This window comes from Asterias amurensis, chromosome 10 (genome assembly GCF_032118995.1).
Source record: "Asterias amurensis chromosome 10, ASM3211899v1".
In the NCBI taxonomy this organism is placed as follows: domain Eukaryota; kingdom Metazoa; phylum Echinodermata; class Asteroidea; order Forcipulatida; family Asteriidae; genus Asterias; species Asterias amurensis.
In genome coordinates, this window is record NC_092657.1 from 21,774,421 (window position 1) to 21,796,407 (window position 21,987).

Below are 21,987 nucleotides of genomic sequence, written 5' to 3' on the forward strand. Positions count from 1 at the left end.
TATAGACACCAATGGGTTATAGACAACAATAGGTTAAATAAGTTAATTGGTTTTATAATACCACAATGGGTTTTAGACAAAGGAATATGGGATGCAGGTTTGGTAAAACGAAAATATATGTTTTTGTGTCACCGCAATATGCTGGTGTTTGGCATAAGTGTCAATGAGTGAATTGCTTGATCAAAATGATTAATGGAAACCCAGTTATGTACGGCTGCTTTATAGCATTGTTCTCTTAAAAAAAGAGTAGGATACCAGTCACAAGCATGCGAACAATCATTTTACTTGCTACGGCGTTTCACATATCAAGGTTATCTGCTTGTTCGTAAGTTTGATTTTGGGCGTAATATATTTTAAGAATGATTGCATCAACATATGAATGTGTGCTGCTTCATCATTGGACTGCTGCCAATGTAACTTTGTAAAATTCACCAAGAAACTTTGTTTAGCCACGAGGTTGAGATTGGCGGCGTATTTTGATTTCAGTCTTTGCAATACGAGAACCATTCCATTCAGTAGCTCTAATGACTCGTTTGTATGGACCCTTAGTATCACCAGGTTGGATATATTCAGCAGCATTAAGGTTATTATCTACACCAGGTATACCAGAGCATCTATTAAACCACCATCCTCCTTCACTATTCAGACTTGGGCAGTTTGTTTCGTCTTGGTTATTATCTGTGTGATGGTGAATGCTGAAGGCTTGATTGTTGGCAGTCTCAAGAATATCATCTGAAAAAGCAAAATGAATAGTGAATTATATAACTACTTCCAATCATTAATGGTAGTTTGTGTTCCGGCTGTTTTATATGACGAAGAAAACTAAAGTAAGTGTCTAAACGAAGCCCATGCATGTTCTTGTGTTAAAGGGAAGGTTAGGTATACACCTTCGGTAATTGTTAAAGACCAGTTGTCTCACTTGAGGTATCCCAACAAAAGCATAAAATAACAAGCCTTTTAGAAATTTGAGCTCAACTGGTCATTGAAGTTGCGAAAAAGTAATGAGAGAAACAACACCCTTGTTGGACGGATTTGTGTTCTTTCAGAAAGGAATAAAAGACTTCTAGCTAGAAGTCTTTTTATATTTTAGTGAGAAATAACATCTTTCTCAAAGTCTGCGCTACTTCAGAGGGAGCCGTTTCTCACAGTGTTTTATACTAACAACAGCTCTCCAATGCTCTTTACAAAGTCATTTTTTAAGTTAATATTTGTTTTGAGTAATTACCAAACGACCTTCCCTTTAAAGTGATGTGGATATACATCAGCACCAGTTTATGGCGCAATCGAACATCGTTTGAAACCTGTGGTCAGTTTCAGGATGTTTACACATGTAGGCCTACATCTGTTCGTGTCTGTTGATCGTCAACAAGTTAAAACAATTAAAACAATGAGCCCCATCCAGAAAAGAAGGTTTGATTTATAAACGAGTTCTTAACTTACTTCTGCACCCAATGAGTTCGATGCGCAAATCTTGATGCACGTAGACGATTGGTGTGATACTGATGAAACGTGCTCTGATTAGTTGCTCAAAGTTTATGGTTGTGGATTGATCAGTTTGAGCACGGAATATCTGTAAGATAATAAAGCAACAAGATTATATTTTATTAATCATTTACAAAAACAGTTGTGTTTATGTTGTTCATGGCTATTGTTCCTCATTCCTAGGAGTTTCTATCATTATTTTGTTCCGTTGGTTGAGTAGTAAAAGCTCCCTGCTAAACTTAAAGTACATGTATAACATTGACAAACTAACTTTGTTATTTCAATGATGAAAACATTTACCCGAGATTCTCTATCAGGTGCTCTCTTCTTGCTGACGCTGACCCAGGTAACGTTGTCGAGGCTGTATTCTACTTGAAATGACGTTTCATCACTACTTTGTGCTGCGACTCCCTCAACTAGAGTGACTACCTGTAGATCAATCTGAAGCCTTGACTCTTTGTCAGGAATGATATGGTCTTCCTTTTCAAGACGTTGTCCACATACCCAGTTGACTGTAAATAAACTCAACATTGAACCTAATGTGTCGTATGCTGTAAAGCTTAACCTAGATTGTGTTTTAAAGGCAGTGGACACTATTGGTAATTACTCAAAATAATTATTAGCATAAAACCTATCTTGGTGACGAGTAATGGGGAGACGTTGATGGTATAAAACAATGTGAGAAACGGCTCCTTCTGAAGTGCCATAGTTTTCGAGAAATAAGCAATTTTCCACGAATTTGATTTCGAGACCTCAAGTTTAGAACTTGAGGTCTCGAAATCAACCATCAACTTCGTGTGACAATTGAGATTTTTTCTTTCATTATTATCCTACAACTTTGATGACCGATTGAGCTCAAATTTTCACAGGTTAGTTATTTTATGCATATGTTGAGATACACCAACTGTGAAGGTTAGTCTATGACAATTACCAATAGTGTCCACTATCTTTAAGGCATGGCCACTATTGGTTATTGTCAAAGACCAGTCTTCTCACTAGGTGTATCTCAATTAATATATGCATAAAATAACAAACCTGTGAAAATTTGAGCTAAATTGGTCGTCGAAGTTGCGAGATAATAATGAAAGAAAGAATGAGACCTTGTCACACGGTCTCGACATCAAATTCGTGGAAAATTACTCATTTCTTGAAAACTACGTCATTTCAGAGTGAGCTGTTTCTCACAATGTTGTTTACTATCATCAGCTCCCCATTTACTCGATTCCAACTGAGTTTTTCTGAGTTTTTTTTTTGAGTAATTACCAATAGTGTCCACTGCCTTTAAGTGCACTGTACATGTTTGGTAATTACTCAAAATATTTATTAGCATAAATCTTTACTTGGTAACGAGCAACGGGGAGCTGTTGATAGTATGAAACATTGTGAGAAATGATTCCTTCTGAAGTATTGTAGTTTTTGAGAAAGAAGTAATTTCTTGATACTAATTGATACAAATCTTGGTTTTATTAATGAATTGTAAGCTGCTTCGAAAAGTTAAGACTGGATTAAATATAATAACTTTTATACAAACAACAATTTCAGTTTGAAAAATGTATAAGTTTGATGAGTTTGATTTCGGGATTTGTTTGTATGAAAGTATCCCACGATCAGTGTATTGGTTTCATTTCAAAGAATCAATTTGTTTAAAAATAATGTGGATTAGTTTTTGGTCGTTGAAACCTACCTTTACATCCCAGTAGTTCAACACGTATCCATAGAGAGCCATCAGTCTGGTTTAGTATGATGCGAACATAACGAGTAATGATTGGTGGATTGAACATGCTGGTAGCTACCGAGTCTGCCGTGGCGCTCTTTTTGATTATCTGGTAAGAAACACATGGACAATTCATTTTATTTGTTTAAAGGCAATGGACACTATTGGTAATTGCTCAGAATAATTATTAGCATGAAACCTTACTTTGTGACGAGTAATGGGAAGAGGTTGATGATATAAAACATTGTGAGAAACAGCTCCCTCTTGAAGTAACATAGTTTTCGAGAAATAAGTAATTTCCCACGAATTTGATTTCGGGACCTCAGATTTAGAAATGAGGTCTCGAAATCAACCATCCATAAAAAGCTAACAACTTCGCGTGACAAGGGTGTTTTTTTTTCTTTCATTATAATCTCGCAACTTCGACGACCAATTGAGCTCAAATTTTCACAGGTTTCTTATTTTATGCATGTGTTGAGTTACACTAAAGCCCTTTTCACACGACAAAGTCAAACTAGGGTCCTTGGTCTCCGGTGGCAGTTGTCTTGACCAAGGACGTTGGTCAAACTCAAACAGGACCTTTCACACGGCGCAGAAACCAACATCCCATGTCTCAGAACATTCGTCTTTTGTGGTGCTAAAGGTCAACATTGAAAACTTGCTCTCTTGAAGGAGTCGTGCACACGCTCAAAGGGTTAACGTTATCATATAACGGGGTCGAACGTCTTGATTTTCTTGCACCATGTGTTTCTTCTTGCGCGCATTCTTGGTAGCTCCAGCCACACCAGGGTCCTTCGTTACGCAAGCAATTTCCATTCACACAGCACACACGGACGATCGTGGTATAATTTTCACAACGTTGTGTTTTTAAGACGGAGGTCTGGACCTTGGTCTTAAAAAGACCAGGGACCCGTGCCTATTTAAGCAGAGGTACCTTTCACACGATGTGGATTAAACAACGTTGTGTTCTTAAGACCAATGACCCCCTGCTTATTTTCCTCGTGTGAAAAGGCCTAAAGTGAGAAGACTAGTCTTTGACAATAACCAATAGTGTTCAATGTCTTTAAAGGATAACCACAGATTTACTTACTCCCTTTGAAGATAATGATAGTAGAAAACTTACCTTGAAAATTTACTTTCTGTGATGCTGTAGTTTTTGAGAAACGAGTTAAACAGTGTCACGAAAATAATTTGTGTCCTATAAAAGATACCCCGACCCTTTAAACAAACAGAAGAAATTATTGGGAGCACAAAACTCATAGAATCACAAAAAAATAGTTACTGACCTGATGTTTCGACCCTAGCAGAGTCTTTCTCAAAGGCTAAATTATAGAATCCCATTAAACACTTGGGGCACCTGTATTGCGTTTGGTATAGTGTCATGGAACGATATTCTAAGGGTACATTATGTTGATTCTTGGTTCCTATGAATAGTTTGACGGCATGGATTTTTTAAACCAATCAATGGTTACTAAAAACAGACAATTCCATTTGAATGGTTTTGGTTGTCAGTAACTGTTATGTGGTATTAATTGAATGATAAAATCAATACTTGTTAGATATCCGAATCAGCACTCAATGGATTTGGCGCTCACATAACAGGTTTGATTTCAGGACGCAGCATTTTGCTCACCAGTTCTAACCTGTTCTTAGTTCAATTATTGCTTCTAGATTTTGACTGCGGGAGAGAATTAATTCATAAAACAAGTTTCTTTGTGTGTTATTCATACTCGGACAACTATTATAAAAAAATAGCTCAAATTAAGAAAGATTTTTACATTTAGATTTGACATTAATGCAGCAATTAGCTTATCAATGTAGATTAAACACAAAGTATCTGACTTTCGCTAAATTCACAGTTGGCCGACGTTCTTACCTGTGCTGAATCCATTTTATGCCACGTGGTCTGGTCATCCTTGTACTCCAGCTGGTACCCATAACTCATATCTTCACTGGTTCCCTGATCAGATCCCTGCAGCATCATCATTCCCTCCACTATGACTTTAAATCCTAGATCAATCTGTAACCATGGGTTGATGTCCATAGGATCAGGGCACCAGCCAATAGTATTACTGTTTGCTGATTGAGTGAGTCGTGCATTGCTTGGTTGACAGTTACCATCTTCCCTCTGGTGTGTACTTGATGCTTTGATTCTGAAGTCTGGAATGCTGCCATCTCCCATTCCGAGACGATCCAAACAAAACCAGCGTTCTGCAAGCGAAGGGCAATTAAATTGGCATTAAATGCAGAGATAGGTCAACCTGTTTACAACTATCTGGCTTGAGACATGACTCAATCTGTTAATGCACACACAAATCAATGAGTTCCTCTGTGCCACAATGATGCTATGCAACTCCCAGAAACGAATCGGATCACATTTAACACAAAAAAGGTTATGCATAAACAAGATTAGTTTGTTAGAGCAAAGTATAATTTATTTGCCAAAATTGAAAAAAAAATAAAAAATAATTCAATATTTAGAGAAAGAGATTATTAAGATCCCCTGGTGTTTGATTGTAATAAATTTATGACTAACTAGGTCCATGAGTAAACACACGTTCATAAATACCTTAGACAGTTTCGCTAATCCTATTGGTAGAGCGCGTCACGTGGGTGTGTATAAACCTTTGTTTATGACAAGTAAAAAGTGTTGAAACATGGGCGTGACACGCGAGCTTGCACCTGTTCTTATAAGACAGTTTCTTCATTCCTATTGGTCGAGAGCAACGGCTGAAACAGTTGTGCCACATCACGCGATACGCGCGACTCGCACAGCATTCCCTTGTAAGGGGTTATTTACCCCAGGGCTTTACCATTTCGTTGCTGGGGGGGGGGGGGGGGTGAAAGAAATCATTGAACAATTCTAATTTTTGCAATCATTTTACTTTTTGACCAAAAAGTTTTGATGATTTTGACCGAAAAGATATTTATGAATGGGAATCAAAGTGTGTTGAGTCGGTTTTCAACTAGTGGTTTAAACCTGGCGAGGCCTGGTTCTTGATAATTTATCTCGACTTCGGCTCGGTAAAATTATCAAGAACCAGGCCTCGTTGGGATTAAATCACTGGTTGAAAACCTCTTCACCACACATTGATTCCCTTATTAAAGTAGGAGTTCATTACGCAATAAAAACTATGTTAACCGAGTGGTATTGTGGACTATTTAAATGTGTTGTTTAAGTTAGAAGTTAGTGAGCATCTTCTTTAAACATGAGGTTACAATAATTCGAAAAAAAAAATCACGTACATGTTCACGACTTGTTGAACAATCTTAACTAAATGATGTTTGATCTGATTTAAGAAATAGATTATTTGATTTTACCATTACATCCAAGGAGTTCAATACGCAGTCCAGGACGTTCGCCTTTATACCCAGTTGGTATGATGCGGATGTAGCGCGCTCTGATTTCCTCATTGAACATGTTGGTCACTCTGGTTGACCTATCTGTATTTCCAGGGAATCTCTGGGAAGGAGACATAAACGATGCTTAAAAACATTCATTGTTTCGGCTCATTCAACTGGAACCAGTTTTATCTTTTCATATGTATCTATGTATAGAAAGCAATATTTCAAATCAGAACATCATTGCAATAACGAGTTATGACCATTTAATGTATTTTTTTATGTACTTGACGAATAAACCATTCAATTCAGTTCATTTCAATTAAGGTTTTTATTGTTTCAGCTCATTCAACTGAAACCAGTGACAGAGAGATTGATTTTTGTTTAAACAAGATATTTCTAAACTTTAAGATTTAAGTTTGAGTTTGGTTCTTTAAAATCCAGATGTCAATAGTTGAGCCTGAAAAAAAATGACTGGCAAGTATATTTAACAATCTTACTTGGGCTTGTACATACCAAAAACAACTCAACTCAAAAACTGAAACTTAATCCAAAAACTTTAACATCTCCACTGAGCGCGGACGGCCGGACAGACGGTCAAAATCGGTATTACATAATAGATTTCGGGACCTCAAAAATCTAATTAGGAGGTCTCGAAATCAAATTCGTGGAAAATTACTTCTTTCTCGAATATACGTTACTTCAGAGAGAGCTGTTTCTCACGATGTTTTGTACTATCAACAGCTCTCCTCTGTTGTATACCATGTAAGTTTTTATGCGAATAATTATTTTGAGTAATTTTACCAATAGTGTCGTTTGCCTTTAAGGAAACACCAAGTTAAAACTGATTATCCTCAATGATAGTATTATTTCATTAATTCAATGACGTAACACAGTTGTTTTTTAAGCTATTGGTTTTGTATGTTGATTTGTTGTTCATTTTTCTGCATTTAATGTTTTTATTTTATTTTTATAGTCATACCTGTGCATTGTCACGGGTTGTCCCTCCTATGAATCGCCAGTCGCGTCCATTGTCAAGGTGAGACACCATGAACTCTCGCACATACTCATCGTTTTCGCTGTGACCCTGTGTTATAACACCACCAATCAGTGTTTGATGCTGTAGATCCACTTGGAACCATGCAGTGTTTTTTTCACCCTTTGTCGAACACCAGCCACCTTCCAAATCTAGCCGTCCGAGAGGGTTTTTTGGACAGCGACTTTGATCAGTAGACGATGGTTCGATACTTTCATCAGGGATGCTACCATCTCCCATTCCAAGACTCTGACCACAAACTCTATCAACTGAAAACACATTACAAAATATATCAGACATAGGCAGGACTGTAGTCACCGTGTTTATTCACAAGTTTAGTGCGCAGTACCTTATAAACAATCTGTGTTTAACGACCCCGTGCGAAGAAGGAAAGCTACAACATAAGAGAGCAACATTTGAAATAATGTTCTTGTGTCCCGACTAAAATGTTTTGTGTCATCATCCCATTATTTGAGAAGATACACTCGCTAGATTGTTCCCGAGCAAACAAAGTTATAGGTCAAATTTTATAGTAGCTAGGCCATAATGGAATCTGTTACTCTATGTGCCTAAAGTCCTTAAGACTAATTTGTTCCGTATTTTTTGCCTTCTAGTGCGCTATAATCTTGATGGAATAGCGCCTTATATGTTAATTGTTTGGTTATGATAATCAAACCACTCACGTCTGCATCCAAGGAGTTCAATACGTAGGTCTGGGTCGTTGTTCCAGGCTGTAGGTCTGATGCGGATGTACCGTGCTTGAATAGGCTGCTGGAATATATTGGTAACTGGGGTGTTTCTACCAGTGTTACCAATGAATGTCTGCCAATCAAACATAGGTGTACATAATAAAATGTATAATTATGAAGAGTGATACATGTTTCAAATATGTTGCTGACTAGCTTTATTTGTAAGTGTCTTATTTGATTAGGAATACATGTTAGGTAGGGGGCTGTCTTTGCTGATTACTCATACCTGTGGAGTAGAGGCCTCATTCACATACAGCCATGCAGTGCCGTCATTGCTGTATTGTACCTGGTAGTGTGTCACCCAGTAATCACCGTGGTATGGACTGCCCTGTGTGATGACGCCCTCAATATGCACGTTTTTTATACCCATATCTATTTGAAGCCATGAATCAACAAATGATCCACTAGCTGGACACCAATTCCGGTTCAGGTCCAGTCGTGCATTACTAGGCAGATATGATGAATCCCACTGACTAGATGCTGTGATCCTATCATCAGGAATACTTCTGTCTTCCATTCCTAGTTTATGCCCACAGTATCTGCCAACTGGCAACAAAACACACAACGTTTAACCTTTAAGTAAGTGATGACAATGATTTAAGACACTGGACACTGTTGGCCGTTACTCAGGTAAAATAGTTTTGTCTCAGTTAAAAAAAAAAAAAACTTTCCCGAAGCATTATATTATGGATGCATCTGAAAACACACATTATTTGTTTTCTTCTTTTGTGTTCCCTTCATTTTTCTCTTGTAATTTTCATGACAGGCCCTAATTGATTTTTTTTTTGTATACAGGTTTGTTATGCATAATTATGTTGGGATACATCAATGAGAATGTTGGTCTTTGGCAATTGGCAATAGTGTCTAGTGCCATCAAGATATTACAACAATTTTCTGTTGCCATAATTCAAAGGAAAACAATTCACTTAATTGTTGTTTGCAATAACTCGAATTTCACATCAAGCAAACAAGTTTTCTAACATAAATTAATTGTCGACAGGCCTTTCAACCAGCGTGTGTAATTCATGATCCCTGGCAACACGGCAGTTAACGGTTGTATGGCTCCAGACTGGCACCCCCGAACAAAGATATTGACAAAATAGGGACACCGCCAATATAGGGCTAGATAGCTCAGTTGGTAGAGCGCCGGCACGTTAATCCGGAGGTCGTTGGTTCGAATCCCACTCTAGTCAATTCTTTGTTCAACCTCAAAAATCATAACTAATGCTTACAAACTTATTTTGATGTGATATCAAAGGATTCGAAGCGATCATTTTATCTTTGTTGTTTGGTGGTAACTCAAATTTCACATAAAGTAAAATAGTTTTTTACATAAATTAATTGTCGACAAAAAGGGCCCTTCAAAAAGCGTTTGCAATTCATAATGCTTACAGATTGGTTTTGAGGTGATATCAAAGGTTTCCCTGGTGGCGATTATGAAATATGTTGTTAACATACCAGTTGGTTGTACCTCGGAGTGCTCCAGAAACATGGTGTAATCGACAGGTCCGACGTGAAACTGTGTCTTCAGCAAATGACCCGTGACGTTATCTTCATTGGTGAGGTCAAGACGGATTGTCCAGTTCCCTTCAGCATCAGTCAGGTTATGTAGAATCTCATTGCCAAGCCAGAACTCATCATCCATTGACCCAAAGCCTTTCGTGTATTCTGCCCAACTGCGGTTGAAATTGACTGATCCATCGTAACGCCGCTGGACGACCTTGCAGTAAGAAAACAATACAAATATACTGTAGTACTTTTGGACATAATGGTTCTCGTATAGGTTAATCTAAATTCATTAATTTTAATTTCATTCATTAAATTAGGTAAACAGGTTAATATTTCAAGACAATTCTAATTCTGACATAAGGTATTTTAAACTTTACTAAATACGACCAAATAGGCCTATAGGCCAAAGCCTACACTTGTTGTTCAATATTGAAGTTCTGGTATAATTATGCAGATATCAAATAGCAATAACTTAAATCATATATTAAATTAGTGTTTTCAATTGAGGACTTTTGAAAAAAAAGCTTTATATGGGCAATGTTTGTGTCCTTCCAAGTAAACTACAGTTAACCAGTTAAACTTTTAAGTGGTGGATGACTCCAAGTCGAGTTTGCATCGCCGACTATTATACAAATATTGACTGCTTCGAGTGCTATGGTTAAAACTATGACTTATAGTTTTTAACCATTGCACGAGTGAAAGCAGTCAATATTTGTTTTATAACACCCCAAACATTTCTAAATACTGTACTATTATTATTAAGTTACAGACCTGAATGCTACAATCCACGGACGACGCGAATACAGATTGCAAACACTTTTACTTACTGTGTTGCATGTAGTGTCGTGCAATCCGAAATGGTTACAGACTATTAATTTATCATACTCGTACACGCAACGGACGTCTGGGTACTGCACGCCGTGTGCTAGTCTGTCGGACTAGCTCACGGCGCCGTGTGCTAGTCTTCGGACTAGCGCATGGCAAACCGACGCACTATCACACGGCCGTCGTCTAGCAAAACTAAGACATGTCATGTGACGCGCTCTAAACCAATGAGCAGGCAGAATACTTGCAAGGGGTGTTATAATGCTAATTAGCATCAGAACCGGCGCTCCTATAAACAATTCTGGCAGGAAACTTGAATAATAGTTATCCGGTATTTGGAGGGTAACAGCTAAGGTATGCGTTTATATCCCCATTTTTAGTTTGTAACGTCATTGATAATCTCAATGGACTAGTTTTGTAATAACTGCGGTAGAAATAAATGAAAGCAAAAAGAGAAAGCAAGAAATGGGTGAAAAAAGAGTAGATGGGTAACAGAAAGGGTGCTTGGGAAGGGGTTCTTTGACCACATAAGGTATAAGGTTGTTTAACAGACAAAATCAATTACGGACAGTAAAAATGAAAGTTAATTAATTGTGGAATGCGGCAGACTAAAGTGGGTTATATATATATCAAATAATAAACCACAAGGGAAACTGACTGGGTACATTTTTTTTAAATGATTTAAATGATATTATATATATTTGTTAGTTTTTTTTTTCGGTTTTTTTTTTTTTTTTTTTTTTTTTTGGGGGGGGGGGGGGGGAGAAGACAAAGAAATGTGGTCGTCATTTGGGTATTTTATTGTTTTTAATCCCAAAACTTAATGGTAGTCCCAGCCAAAGTTCTGCACCTTCCGCCCATGTAAGTTAAAAAGCAGGACAGTTCTTTTCAGAACTGAGAAGTCTCCCGAACATTCGATAAATCTACTCCGCGGTAAGTAGAATAAAGAAAGACAGTTCTCTAAGAACAAACTCTACCTGGCAAGTAGATACACACATGGTGTTACCTCGCCCCTAAAGAATAGTTCCCAGACGCGTGTCCACATGCTTGTACACAAAGTGCGGATTGGGTATCTTTTCTTCCCAGGACGAACGTGTGCAGATAATTCTACACGTTTGTCCTGGGAAAAAAATACGCGCACGGTCGGGGACAATCGGCATATCGGCATTTAGCGGTAAACGAGCGGTAGTTGAGAACATTTTTACTCAAAATTCATTTGATTTTTACTCAAAACCTATGATACCTATTTGAACAATTCCAAGTGTAGGGCTATCTGCAACTTCGGAAGCATTAGATCGGTAAGTTTTATGATGCAGATCGTTGCAGATGGTTTTTCAAAAAAAACCGAAAGATTTTGATATCAGTGGTGCTGGGGCCAAGGATACGGAGTGTATTGGACCGATTTATGGGGCTAGGTGTTACCGTAAACCAAATATTAACTTATTCATGTACTTACAATCCAGCCGGTCTGCTTCGTCATATCACAAAAGACTTTAATTCCTTTATCATACTGGTAGGGATGAATAGTGTAGATACCATTGTCTTTGTATCCAGCATCCAGCAAATTCTGACAGTCTGAATGAACAAAGAAATCATTATGCACTTTGAATATTGGATGCGTTCTTGTAGCTCCCCTGCGTCGACCCCACGGTGGTCACTCGGATGAGCCCCTGACAAGAGCTAATCGAACGATCACACTCGCCCTCTCGTGGTGACGGCATGCACCTCAGGTCACCCCTAAGTGACCAACTCCACAAGAAGGGCACTGGGGGCTGACCCGGGTGAGCCCCGTCAAAGCTATTCGAACGATCACTCATCCACCCCTCGTGGTGACGTCATGCACCTGGGGCCAGTCCCAAGTGACCCGTTCCGCAAGCAGGGTCTGGGTGAGCCCCTGGAATGACGTCCAAGTTATTCGAACGTACCGGCGGGCAGACCGGGGTCGACCCGGGGAAGCTTATGGAACGCACCCATTGTATAGTATGGAGTTACATGGTTTATAAACATTGTTATCAATGGGTGCGTTCGTTTAGCTTCCCTGGGTCGACCCCGGTCTTCCCCGGTACGTTCGAATAGCTTTGACGGGGCTCACCCGGGTCAGCCCCCAGTGCCCTGCTGGTGGAGTGGGTCACTTGGGGTGACCTGATGTGCATGCCGTCACCACGAGAGGGCGAGTGTGATCGTTCGATTAGCTCTTGTCAGGGGCTCACCCGAGTGAGCACTGCGGGGTCGGGGAAGCTTATCTAACGCACCCAATGATGGTGGGTCTTTTAAGCCACACTCTTTTTAGCGTAGTAAACGTAATATTTAACTAGAAGACACTAACTGAGAAGCGTTATAGCTGGAACGCTTTTCAGATTCGAGCTTTCGTAAATAAAAACATGGCATAGGAGCATCATGGTTATAAGCGTCTTGCTTATACGGACAAGTGTCATGGCTGGAAATCGAACCTACACTCTGCTGAACAGAAACATTGCTAAGTTTTTGAATCCGGTGTTCTTATTCGACCAGGCCATGACACGCCATGCTTTAATTTTAGTATACTTTTTGTTACACTACTTGTTATCATCACCGATCATTCTAATATGCAAAAGTCACACAAAGTCAGAGTTAATTTACCTTAAACAGCGGCTACAGAATGCTCAGAAATATAGTTGGGACTTTTTTTTTTGTATTATAGATGTAGTCCACGAGAAACAGAAAACTTCACGTTAAAACATGGTAAAAATGTTTTTTTTTTCTCTAAGTACTCCGAGCCAATATTATGAAAACGTGATGCCAAACAAGCCCGCGCGACAAAGGAATCGTGATGTCAGTGGCGGCTATTTGATGTGGACAATGGCACCCTCAGTTTGCCAACGCTGGAGAACTGTGTTCAAACCCAATTAGGGGAAAATCGTCACTGGCGTCAAGGGGACATTACAATAGATAAGCCGTTTTTGACTCTCGGCTGAAAAAGCCTCGCAGAGAGTTGCATTTTTGACTTGAATTATTTATTACCAAATGCAAATTTTAAGCGTAAAATGGTTATAAATCGGTATCTACGATGTCTGTTTGGCCAAAAAAGGGTAATAGTTAAAATATTGAGATTATCCTGTAGCCGCTGTTTAAGTCTTGAAGGAAACTTACCCTTGAAATGGCATTCATAATGATCATGTATCTCTTCTTGGTCATCAGTGAAGATTGGTTCATCAGTGTAGCTGGGTTTAGTCTTTCTCTTTGGAGCTACTTTAAACAGCCCTCCTGGTCGGATTGAGGTACAGGAACACATATCCTCAAATGGTTGGATCCATCGTAGTCGGTTTCCTTCATCTGGATCAGGTTCTTGGGTCAAGTAGCACACTTTAGTACCAGCTGCTTCACCGACATTCAGCAAATAAACTGCAACAAAAGGAACAAATCATCAATATTAAGTTTCGATGTGGGTTTAAAGGCAGTGGACACTATTGGTAATTACTCAAAATAATTCATGGCATAAAACCTTACTTGGTAATGAGTAATGGGGAGAAGTTGATGATATAAAATATTGTGAGAAACCACTCCCTCTGAAGTGACGTAGTTTTCGAGAAAGAAGTAATTTTCCACGAATTTGATTTCGAGACCTCAAGTTTACAATTTGAGGTCTCGAAATCAAGCATCTGAAAGCACATAACTTCGTGTGACAAGGGTGTTTTTTCTTTCGTCGTTGTTATCTCGCAACTTCAGTGACCGATTGAGCTCATATTTTCACAGGTTTGTTATTTTATGCATATGTTGAGAAGACTGGTCTTTGACAATTACCAATAGTACCCACTGTCTTTAAGTCTTGTTTGGTTTTATGAACAGAGTTCCCAAGCCAAGGTAAGACACTGTTTCAAAATAGAGCTGTTTGGGAATCTAATAGCAGAAGCTGCTTCACTGGCACTCAGCAAATTATCTAGAACAAAATAAACCAATCATTAATATCATGTTATGCTGTTGGTTAAAGTCTTGTTTGGTTTTACGGACAGAGTTCCCAAGCCAAGGTAAGACACTGTTTCAAAATAGAGCTGTTTGGGATTCGGATACTTATAGTAGAAGCTGATTCACTGGCACTCAAAAAATTAAATTAGAACAAAAGAGGCAAATCATTAATATTTTGTCTTGTTTTGTTTATGGACAGAGATCATAATCATACCCAGCCAAAGTATATTCAGAATTTACCAAGCTTGAACTAAAAACGAAGTCTTATGGGTAGCACACGTACCACCAACGAGGTGATGAAGGCGCTTATAAAAACTTGAAGAAAAAAAAGGTGATGGAAGTGAAGAAATTCTGATACCCAATTATGTAGCATAGTATAGGGGTTTACAATGTGATACGACGCATAGCAGCCACAGCCAAGAACACCTGGGCGAACCACCTTCTCTAAGCGATAAGTATTACTGGGATATTTTACGTACATTACACATCGCACGGGACCAATGGCTTTACGTCCCATCCGAAGGACGAAGTATCATGGTTAAGTGTGTAGCTGAAGAACACATGTGTCACGTGACGACTCTCGAACCCACACCATGCTTTAATATTCAACCCAGTGATCTTAACCGCTAACCATGACACACATATGAAATGCAATATTAAACAAATTCAATCATTTTTACTTACCGCAGACAGCCAGCGGGAGCAGAATGGGACCCATCATGTCACCTCCACTGGCAACAACTCCCTGTATCAGCTGAGACTAGAACCCCGTCAAAATAAGAAAAAATAATAATTTCAAAATATGTTCCGAAATTCCCGAGTCGACTTGATACAATGGGTGCGTTCGATCAGCTTCTCCGTGTCGACCCCGCGGTGCTCATTCGGGTGAGCCCCTGACAAGAGCTAATCGAAACGACCACTCACCCTCTCGTTGTGACGTCATGCACCTCGCGCCAGCCCCAAGTGACCCGTTCCACAAGCAAGGCACAGGGGGCCTACCTGGGTGAGCCCCTGGTATGACGTTAAAGCTATTCGAACGTACAGGTGGCAGATACCGGTGGCAGATCATGGTCGACCCAGGGAAGCTAATAGAACGCACCCAATATTGTACTTTGATTGTCTGTATATAGTTCAGACCAAATTTGAAAAGAAAAGAGCGGCATTTTTTAAGTGCAAGTTGGTATCGTAGGCTATACCCAATTAAACAAATGTTGGGTGCTGATTCCGAAAATGATGGATACCAATGCTATTTTGAATCTCTGTCGCTAAAAAATCACATCTAAAACAGTACATACAACCTGGGAGACGACAGTACTTTACATGCAAAAATATTCAGATGCTGTAGTTCCATACAGATGTAGTCAGGTTACCATACTTGTGTCTGAAAACTATACACTTTTGAAATGGCTGCCGAATTAAAAAAAATATAATTCTTGGGGAAATGTTTAGTTGTATGAATAGCTTATGGATTCGACTTCCATATGACACCAACAATGCCGAAAATAATTGATGTTTGGGTAAGCAATGTCCGCTTTCGTGAAGGGTATGAAAATTAGGTTGCGCAGTAATAAGCCTTTCAATTTGTGAGTGGTATTAAAGTGCCTTTGTAGCTTATACATAGTTCACTCCTGGATGTCGGCTACTTATTATTCAATGAGTCACCCAAGCATGAACTATTTTCGGACTTTTTGGTGTCATATAAAAGTTGAATCCATAAGCTATTCATACATATGTAAACAATTGAACCCATAATCACAATTTTTTTATTCGGCAGCCATTTCAAAAGTGTTTCTAATTTTTTTTTTTTTTGAGACACGGTACAATCCAGGTATTCTGTTGGTAGAGTCCGGTTCAGAGTTTGAGTGTAATTCACACCATTCATTTACATTCGTTTACGTCCTTAACTGGCGCCCTTTTTAAAATCTGGTTTAGCCTAGTCCGTTATGCTTTACGATTGGTAACGACTCTAAAAAAAAAAAAAAAAAAAAAAAACGAAAAAAAAAAAAAAAAAAAACACGTAACTAATAGTTACCTTTCTAGAGCAGGCTTGTCAAAGGCGTCGAAAGTGTAATAGTTTTGGATCCGCTGAGTTAACCTTACACTCACGAGCCACCACCACAGCAGAATATTGTGCTCATCCAAACACTGACTTCAGTTGATATGACAAAACTGGGTTGTGCATCTACAGTTTAACTACGATCAAATTATAATCAAATTATATACAACTACAAACGAGCTGGTGTCGCGAGGCGGTTGTGACCAAATAGTTAATTCAATTATTGTGTTAAAGACACTGGAAACGTTCGGTAAAATGGCAAAGACCAGTATATAACACGCCTGTGAAACTTGGGGCTGAATTGGTCATCGAAGTTGCGAAGTTTTCAACAAAAATGTACTTTTAGGTGCATTGAAGCCGTTTAATATTCGTGAATACAACATTTTCTCAAAAACTATGTTTTTCATTCATAGGGAGCCGTTTCTCACAATGTTGTATACAATCGTCAGCTCTCTATTGCTCATTAATTACCCAAATAATACGATTGTATGCTAACAATTTTGAGTAATTACCAATAGTGTCCTGTGCCTTTAACAGTGTAAGTTTCGTATACGGGGCTTGCTTCATTGTTAGTGAATACATCTTCCAAGGTAAACGGGCGGGGGAAACAATTAATTGAAAATTTTATCCAGTCACTGGCGAAACGTTAACTATCGGCGTGTGTGAGTAGGCCTACATGTAGAAGGTACATGTTGTATAACGCCTGTGGGAGTTAATTGACTACCATCGGCAAGATCTCGAACGTGACTCTCAAACACAATTTACAACAGAGAACTGTTGCATTATTGGTCTTGTTTCTGTTTAGCCTTTTAGTTGTTATTGTTAGGCGCATAGAGGAATTTTTTTATTCATAATGCGCCTTATAAATGCGTTCTATTTTCCCGAGGCGAAGCCGAGGAAAAATAGAACGCTACGGGGATCACCGAGGGAGTCCTAGTTTTTAACCATTGCACGAGTAAAAGCAGTCAATATTTGTTTTATAACACCCAAACATTTCTAAATACTGTACTTTTATTATTAAGTTACAGACCTGAATGCTACAATCCACGGACGACGCGAATACAGATTGCATACACTTTTACAAACTGTGTTGCATGTAGTGTCGTGCAATCCGAAGTGGTTACAGACTATTAATTTATAACTCTCGTACACGCACAGGACGTCTTGGTACTGCACGCCATGTGCTAGTCTGTCGGACTAGCGCATGGCAAACCGACGCTCTATCACACGGCCGTCGTCTGGCAAAACTAAGACATGTCATGTGACGCGCTCTAAAACAATGAGCAGGCAGAATACTTGCAAGGGGTGTTATAATACGATATACTGTATAGCGAGACTACCAAGCTTGTAATACCTCAACATATTAGGATAAGATAAGAACTTTATTATCCCACACTGGGGAAACTATAAAACTGGCCATGATTCAAACAGCACAGAAAAAAAACAATAAAACATGTATAACAATAAACATACAGATCAAAACATTAATTAAGAATATCATGTATACAAATATGTGATTATTGAGTGTGTCACGTGACTCTTAAAGACACTGGACACTTTTGGTAATTGTCAAAGACCAGTCTTCTCACTTGGTGTAACGTATGTAAAAAATAACAAACCTGTGAAAATTTGAACTCAATTGGTCGTCGAAGTTGCGAGATAATAATGGAAGAAAAAACACACTGTCACACAAAGTTGTGTGCTTTCAAATGGTTGATTTCGACACCTCAAAACCTAATTCTGAGGTCTCGAAATCAAATTCGAATATTTTAGTGGAAAGTTACTTCTTTCTCGAAAACTTACTTCGGAGGGAGTCGTTTCTGACAATGTGTTGTACAATCAACAGCTCTCCATTGCTTGTTACCAAGTGAGTTTTTTTATGCTAGCAATTATTTGGAGTAATTACCAATAGTGTTCAGGGCCTTTAAGTGGTGCTCTCCGCATTTCCATTTTCTAATTGAAGTGCGGCACACTATTTAACCATAATAAGTTTTACACCTGTTATAGATTCATTCTATTTTCCACACTTTTGCGGTGTGAAAATTTCTTGAGTTTGACACACCAAAGGTGTGATATTTAACGCAGGCACTCCGATTGACGGTCAGTTTTTCACAACTTGCAGAGTTTTGTTCATTCATTTGGGTATCTTAAAATCTGCCCATGGTGTTTCCCCAGTGGATTAGCGCACTTTCAAAGAGTTTACCCAGTAGTGAAATTTATGCAAGGAGTATTGGAATGTACTCAAAGACGAGGCAAATCATATTCTCACGTATTTATTATGCTTTATGCAAGCCATCAACGTTTGCATGTGTGATTTTCTATGCATGCTAGTAAGGTATGCATGATGAGTAGTACCGGTATTTGTGTAGGACAACCTGAGTTTATTGGGTCAAGCAACATTTGGCCTTTAACTCGACTCACGGATCAGCATTACAAACATTATTTTGGTGGTGGCACTACAACTGGTCTGCTTTCATAATCATTTTTTTTATTTTTATTTTTCTACTAAAGCAGGAACTGTCGGTAAAACCAGTTGATAAAACGTACACAAACCTTCCAGTTGCTTTCAAATAATTAATTGAAAGGATTGTGCTGTCTGCTTGAACGTCTCAATTTGGAAGGCAATTTTGAAATTCAAAGGCAAAGATATTGATGTTGCTGTCCAAGCCATCAACTCAGGTTGGGAAGTGAAGGCGAATGATGGTAAAAGATAAACACCTTCGCACAACGTTGGCCAAGATTTGGGTCAAATCATCAGAACTGGTAAAGAGAGTATACAAAAAACAACTCTCGGTCAAGGTTTCCAACTGACAAAGGAGTATGAGTCTAGAGTCGTTACAACTGAATTTTGTATATCGTTTTATGATGAGCGGGAGTCAAAAACAGTGTCCATTACTGAGCGTGTTTAGTTGTTATGGATTAAACCTTAAAAGAAAAAGAGTAGACTCAATTATTTTTAAATTTTATCCGGTCACTGACGACAAATTTGCTGGTGGAGTAGGCCTACGTGTAGAAGTAACAAGTCGTATCACGCCTCTGGGTTTTAATTGACTACCAAGGCAAGATCTCGAACGTGACTCTCAAACACAGTTTACAACAGAGAACTGTTGCATTATTGGTCTTGTTTCTGTTAAGCCTTTTAGTTGTTATTGTTAGGCGCATAGAGGAATTTTTTATTCATAATGCGCCTTATAAATGTTGTTTATTATTATTATTTATTATTAAGTTTCGTAAATGCCAAGGTGACTCCAATTCGTATGCCTAGTACGATATACTGTATAGCGAGTCTACCTAGCTTGTACTACCTCAACATATTAGGATAAGATAAGAACTTTATTATCCCACACTGGGGAAATTAAAACTGGCCATGATTCAAACATTACAGACAAAACACAATAAAAACTGTGTAACAATAAACATACAGATCAAAACATTAATTAAGAATATCATGTATACAAATATGTGATTATTGAGTGTGTCACGTGACTCTTAAATACACTGGACACCTTTGGTAATTGTCAAAGACCAGTCTTCTCACTTGGTGTAACGTATGCACAAAATAACAATCCTCAATTGAACTCAATTGGTCGTCGAAGTAGCGAGATGACAATGGAAGAAAAAACACACTGTCACATGAAGTTGTGTGCTTTCAATGGTTGATTTTGACACCTCAAAACCTAATTCTGAGGTCTCGAAAACAAATTCGATTATTTTAGTGGAAAGTTACTTCTTTCTCGAAAACTACGTTACTTCGGAGGAAGTCGTTTCTCACAATGTATTATACTATCAACAGCTCTCCATTGCTCTCCGCATTCCCATTTTCTAATTGTGAATGATACAAAAACAAACAAAAAATTACCTTCGGCTCGGGCCTTTATCACACAGCCACGAAAATGCCGGTATTAAGGCCGAGTTACAGCCGGTTTATAACTCGGCCTTCACGCTGCAGCGGTAACGACAACGATAACGATCACGACGCAAACAAAATAAACCGCGCGTTGTATTGGTTGAATTGCTCCACGCAGAATACGCCCACGCTCATTCAGCCAATCGAGGGCGTGCATTTTTATCGTTCTCGTTTTCGTTCTCGTTATCGAGACCTGTGTGACCTGGCCTTTAAAAAGGCCGGTTGCAACAGACCATCACCGATGATTAAATGCCTCTTTGGCGTTCCATAGAACGTGTGGTGCAATTTATGAAACCGTTTTCGAATAATGTATTTGTGCGCGCATTGCATCCTCGTATCCATGGGCTAAAATGGCGCGGCGAGATCCTACACTCCCCACACTGTGAACGAGGTTTTGGGTAAACCCGCACAAACGGTTTAAAAAACAACCGGTTTAAAACAGCCCCACAAATAGGAATAGCAAAACTGCCTGGGTATTATTTTATGAATACGTACTTATTTAGTGATATACATGTCAAACAAATTTGTTTTAAAATATGTTAATAGAAGCCAACGTGCCAAATAAGACCAAACAGTACCATGCCAGCTATAATGATTACTCGAAATTTGTTGACATTATGCGAGGGGTTCAAGTTTAGATATCAGCGATGAAGGCTTGCTGTCTTTAAAGACACAGGACGTCATTGGAAATTGTCAAAGACCACTCTTCTCACATGATCTAAACAAGCACAAAATAACGAACCTATGCAAATTTTAGCTCGATCGGTCGTCGAAGTTGCGAGATAATAATGACAGAAAAAAAACACCATTGTCACACGAAGTAGTATGCTTTCAGATGCTTGATTTCGAGACCTCAATTCTAAATCTGAGGTCACGAAAACAAAATAATTCGTGGAAAATTACTTCTTTCTCGAAAATGATGTCACTTCAGAGGAAGTTGTTTCTCACAATGTTGTATACCATCAACAACTCCTCAATACTCGTCACCAAGTAAGATTTTATGCTAATAATCATTTTGAGTAATTACCAATAGTGCCTTTAACACACATAGCTTTGTCAAATGTTATGATCAGTTTAGAGCTTGGCTCTACCGTGCGTCGGAAGTAAAATGTTTAGATAAGAAACACCATCTTGTAAAGATTCACAGTCCTTCAGCGTGCTATTTTCATCTCTTAATTAAAAGTGGCAACAGACAGCCTTGGCAGTTATTAAACCTGCTTAAGAAATACTCATTTTTATTCTTAGATGTATGACACCTCTCGAGTGACATGTTTTAGCGTTTGATGAAAAGGGGTGTCACTGTTGATTAATATTGCTAATATTCTTTAAATGATTAAAGGAACATTACATAATTGGTTTAGCAAGCAAACAAAATGCAGGCAGTGTAAGCACTTTATGTAATCCATCGTATACATAAACTGACAA

At 38.6% G+C, this 21,987-nt stretch overlaps 1 protein-coding gene across 3 annotated transcripts in view; it reads right to left on the minus strand.

Annotated features, from left to right (window-relative positions):
- The window catches only part of LOC139943225 (uncharacterized), a 58,841-nt gene continuing 36,854 nt past the window's right edge, over positions 1–21,987 (minus strand). For all 3 annotated transcript variants that reach the window (XM_071940037.1, XM_071940036.1, XM_071940035.1), the window contains 14 exons: positions 16,632–16,792; positions 15,284–15,359; positions 13,787–14,038; positions 12,114–12,232; positions 9,782–10,043; positions 8,550–8,869; positions 8,258–8,396; positions 7,521–7,843; positions 6,518–6,659; positions 5,073–5,407; positions 3,167–3,305; positions 1,783–1,994; positions 1,441–1,570; positions 1–732 (listed from right to left, as the gene is read on the minus strand). In XM_071940037.1, coding sequence (XP_071796138.1) covers positions 446–732; positions 1,441–1,570; positions 1,783–1,994; positions 3,167–3,305; positions 5,073–5,407; positions 6,518–6,659; positions 7,521–7,843; positions 8,258–8,396; positions 8,550–8,869; positions 9,782–10,043; positions 12,114–12,232; positions 13,787–14,038; positions 15,284–15,320 — 2,697 coding nt within the window. In that variant the 5' untranslated portion in view covers positions 15,321–15,359; positions 16,632–16,792 and the 3' untranslated portion in view covers positions 1–445. The remainder of the gene's footprint in view (positions 733–1,440; positions 1,571–1,782; positions 1,995–3,166; positions 3,306–5,072; positions 5,408–6,517; positions 6,660–7,520; positions 7,844–8,257; positions 8,397–8,549; positions 8,870–9,781; positions 10,044–12,113; positions 12,233–13,786; positions 14,039–15,283; positions 15,360–16,631; positions 16,793–21,987) is intronic.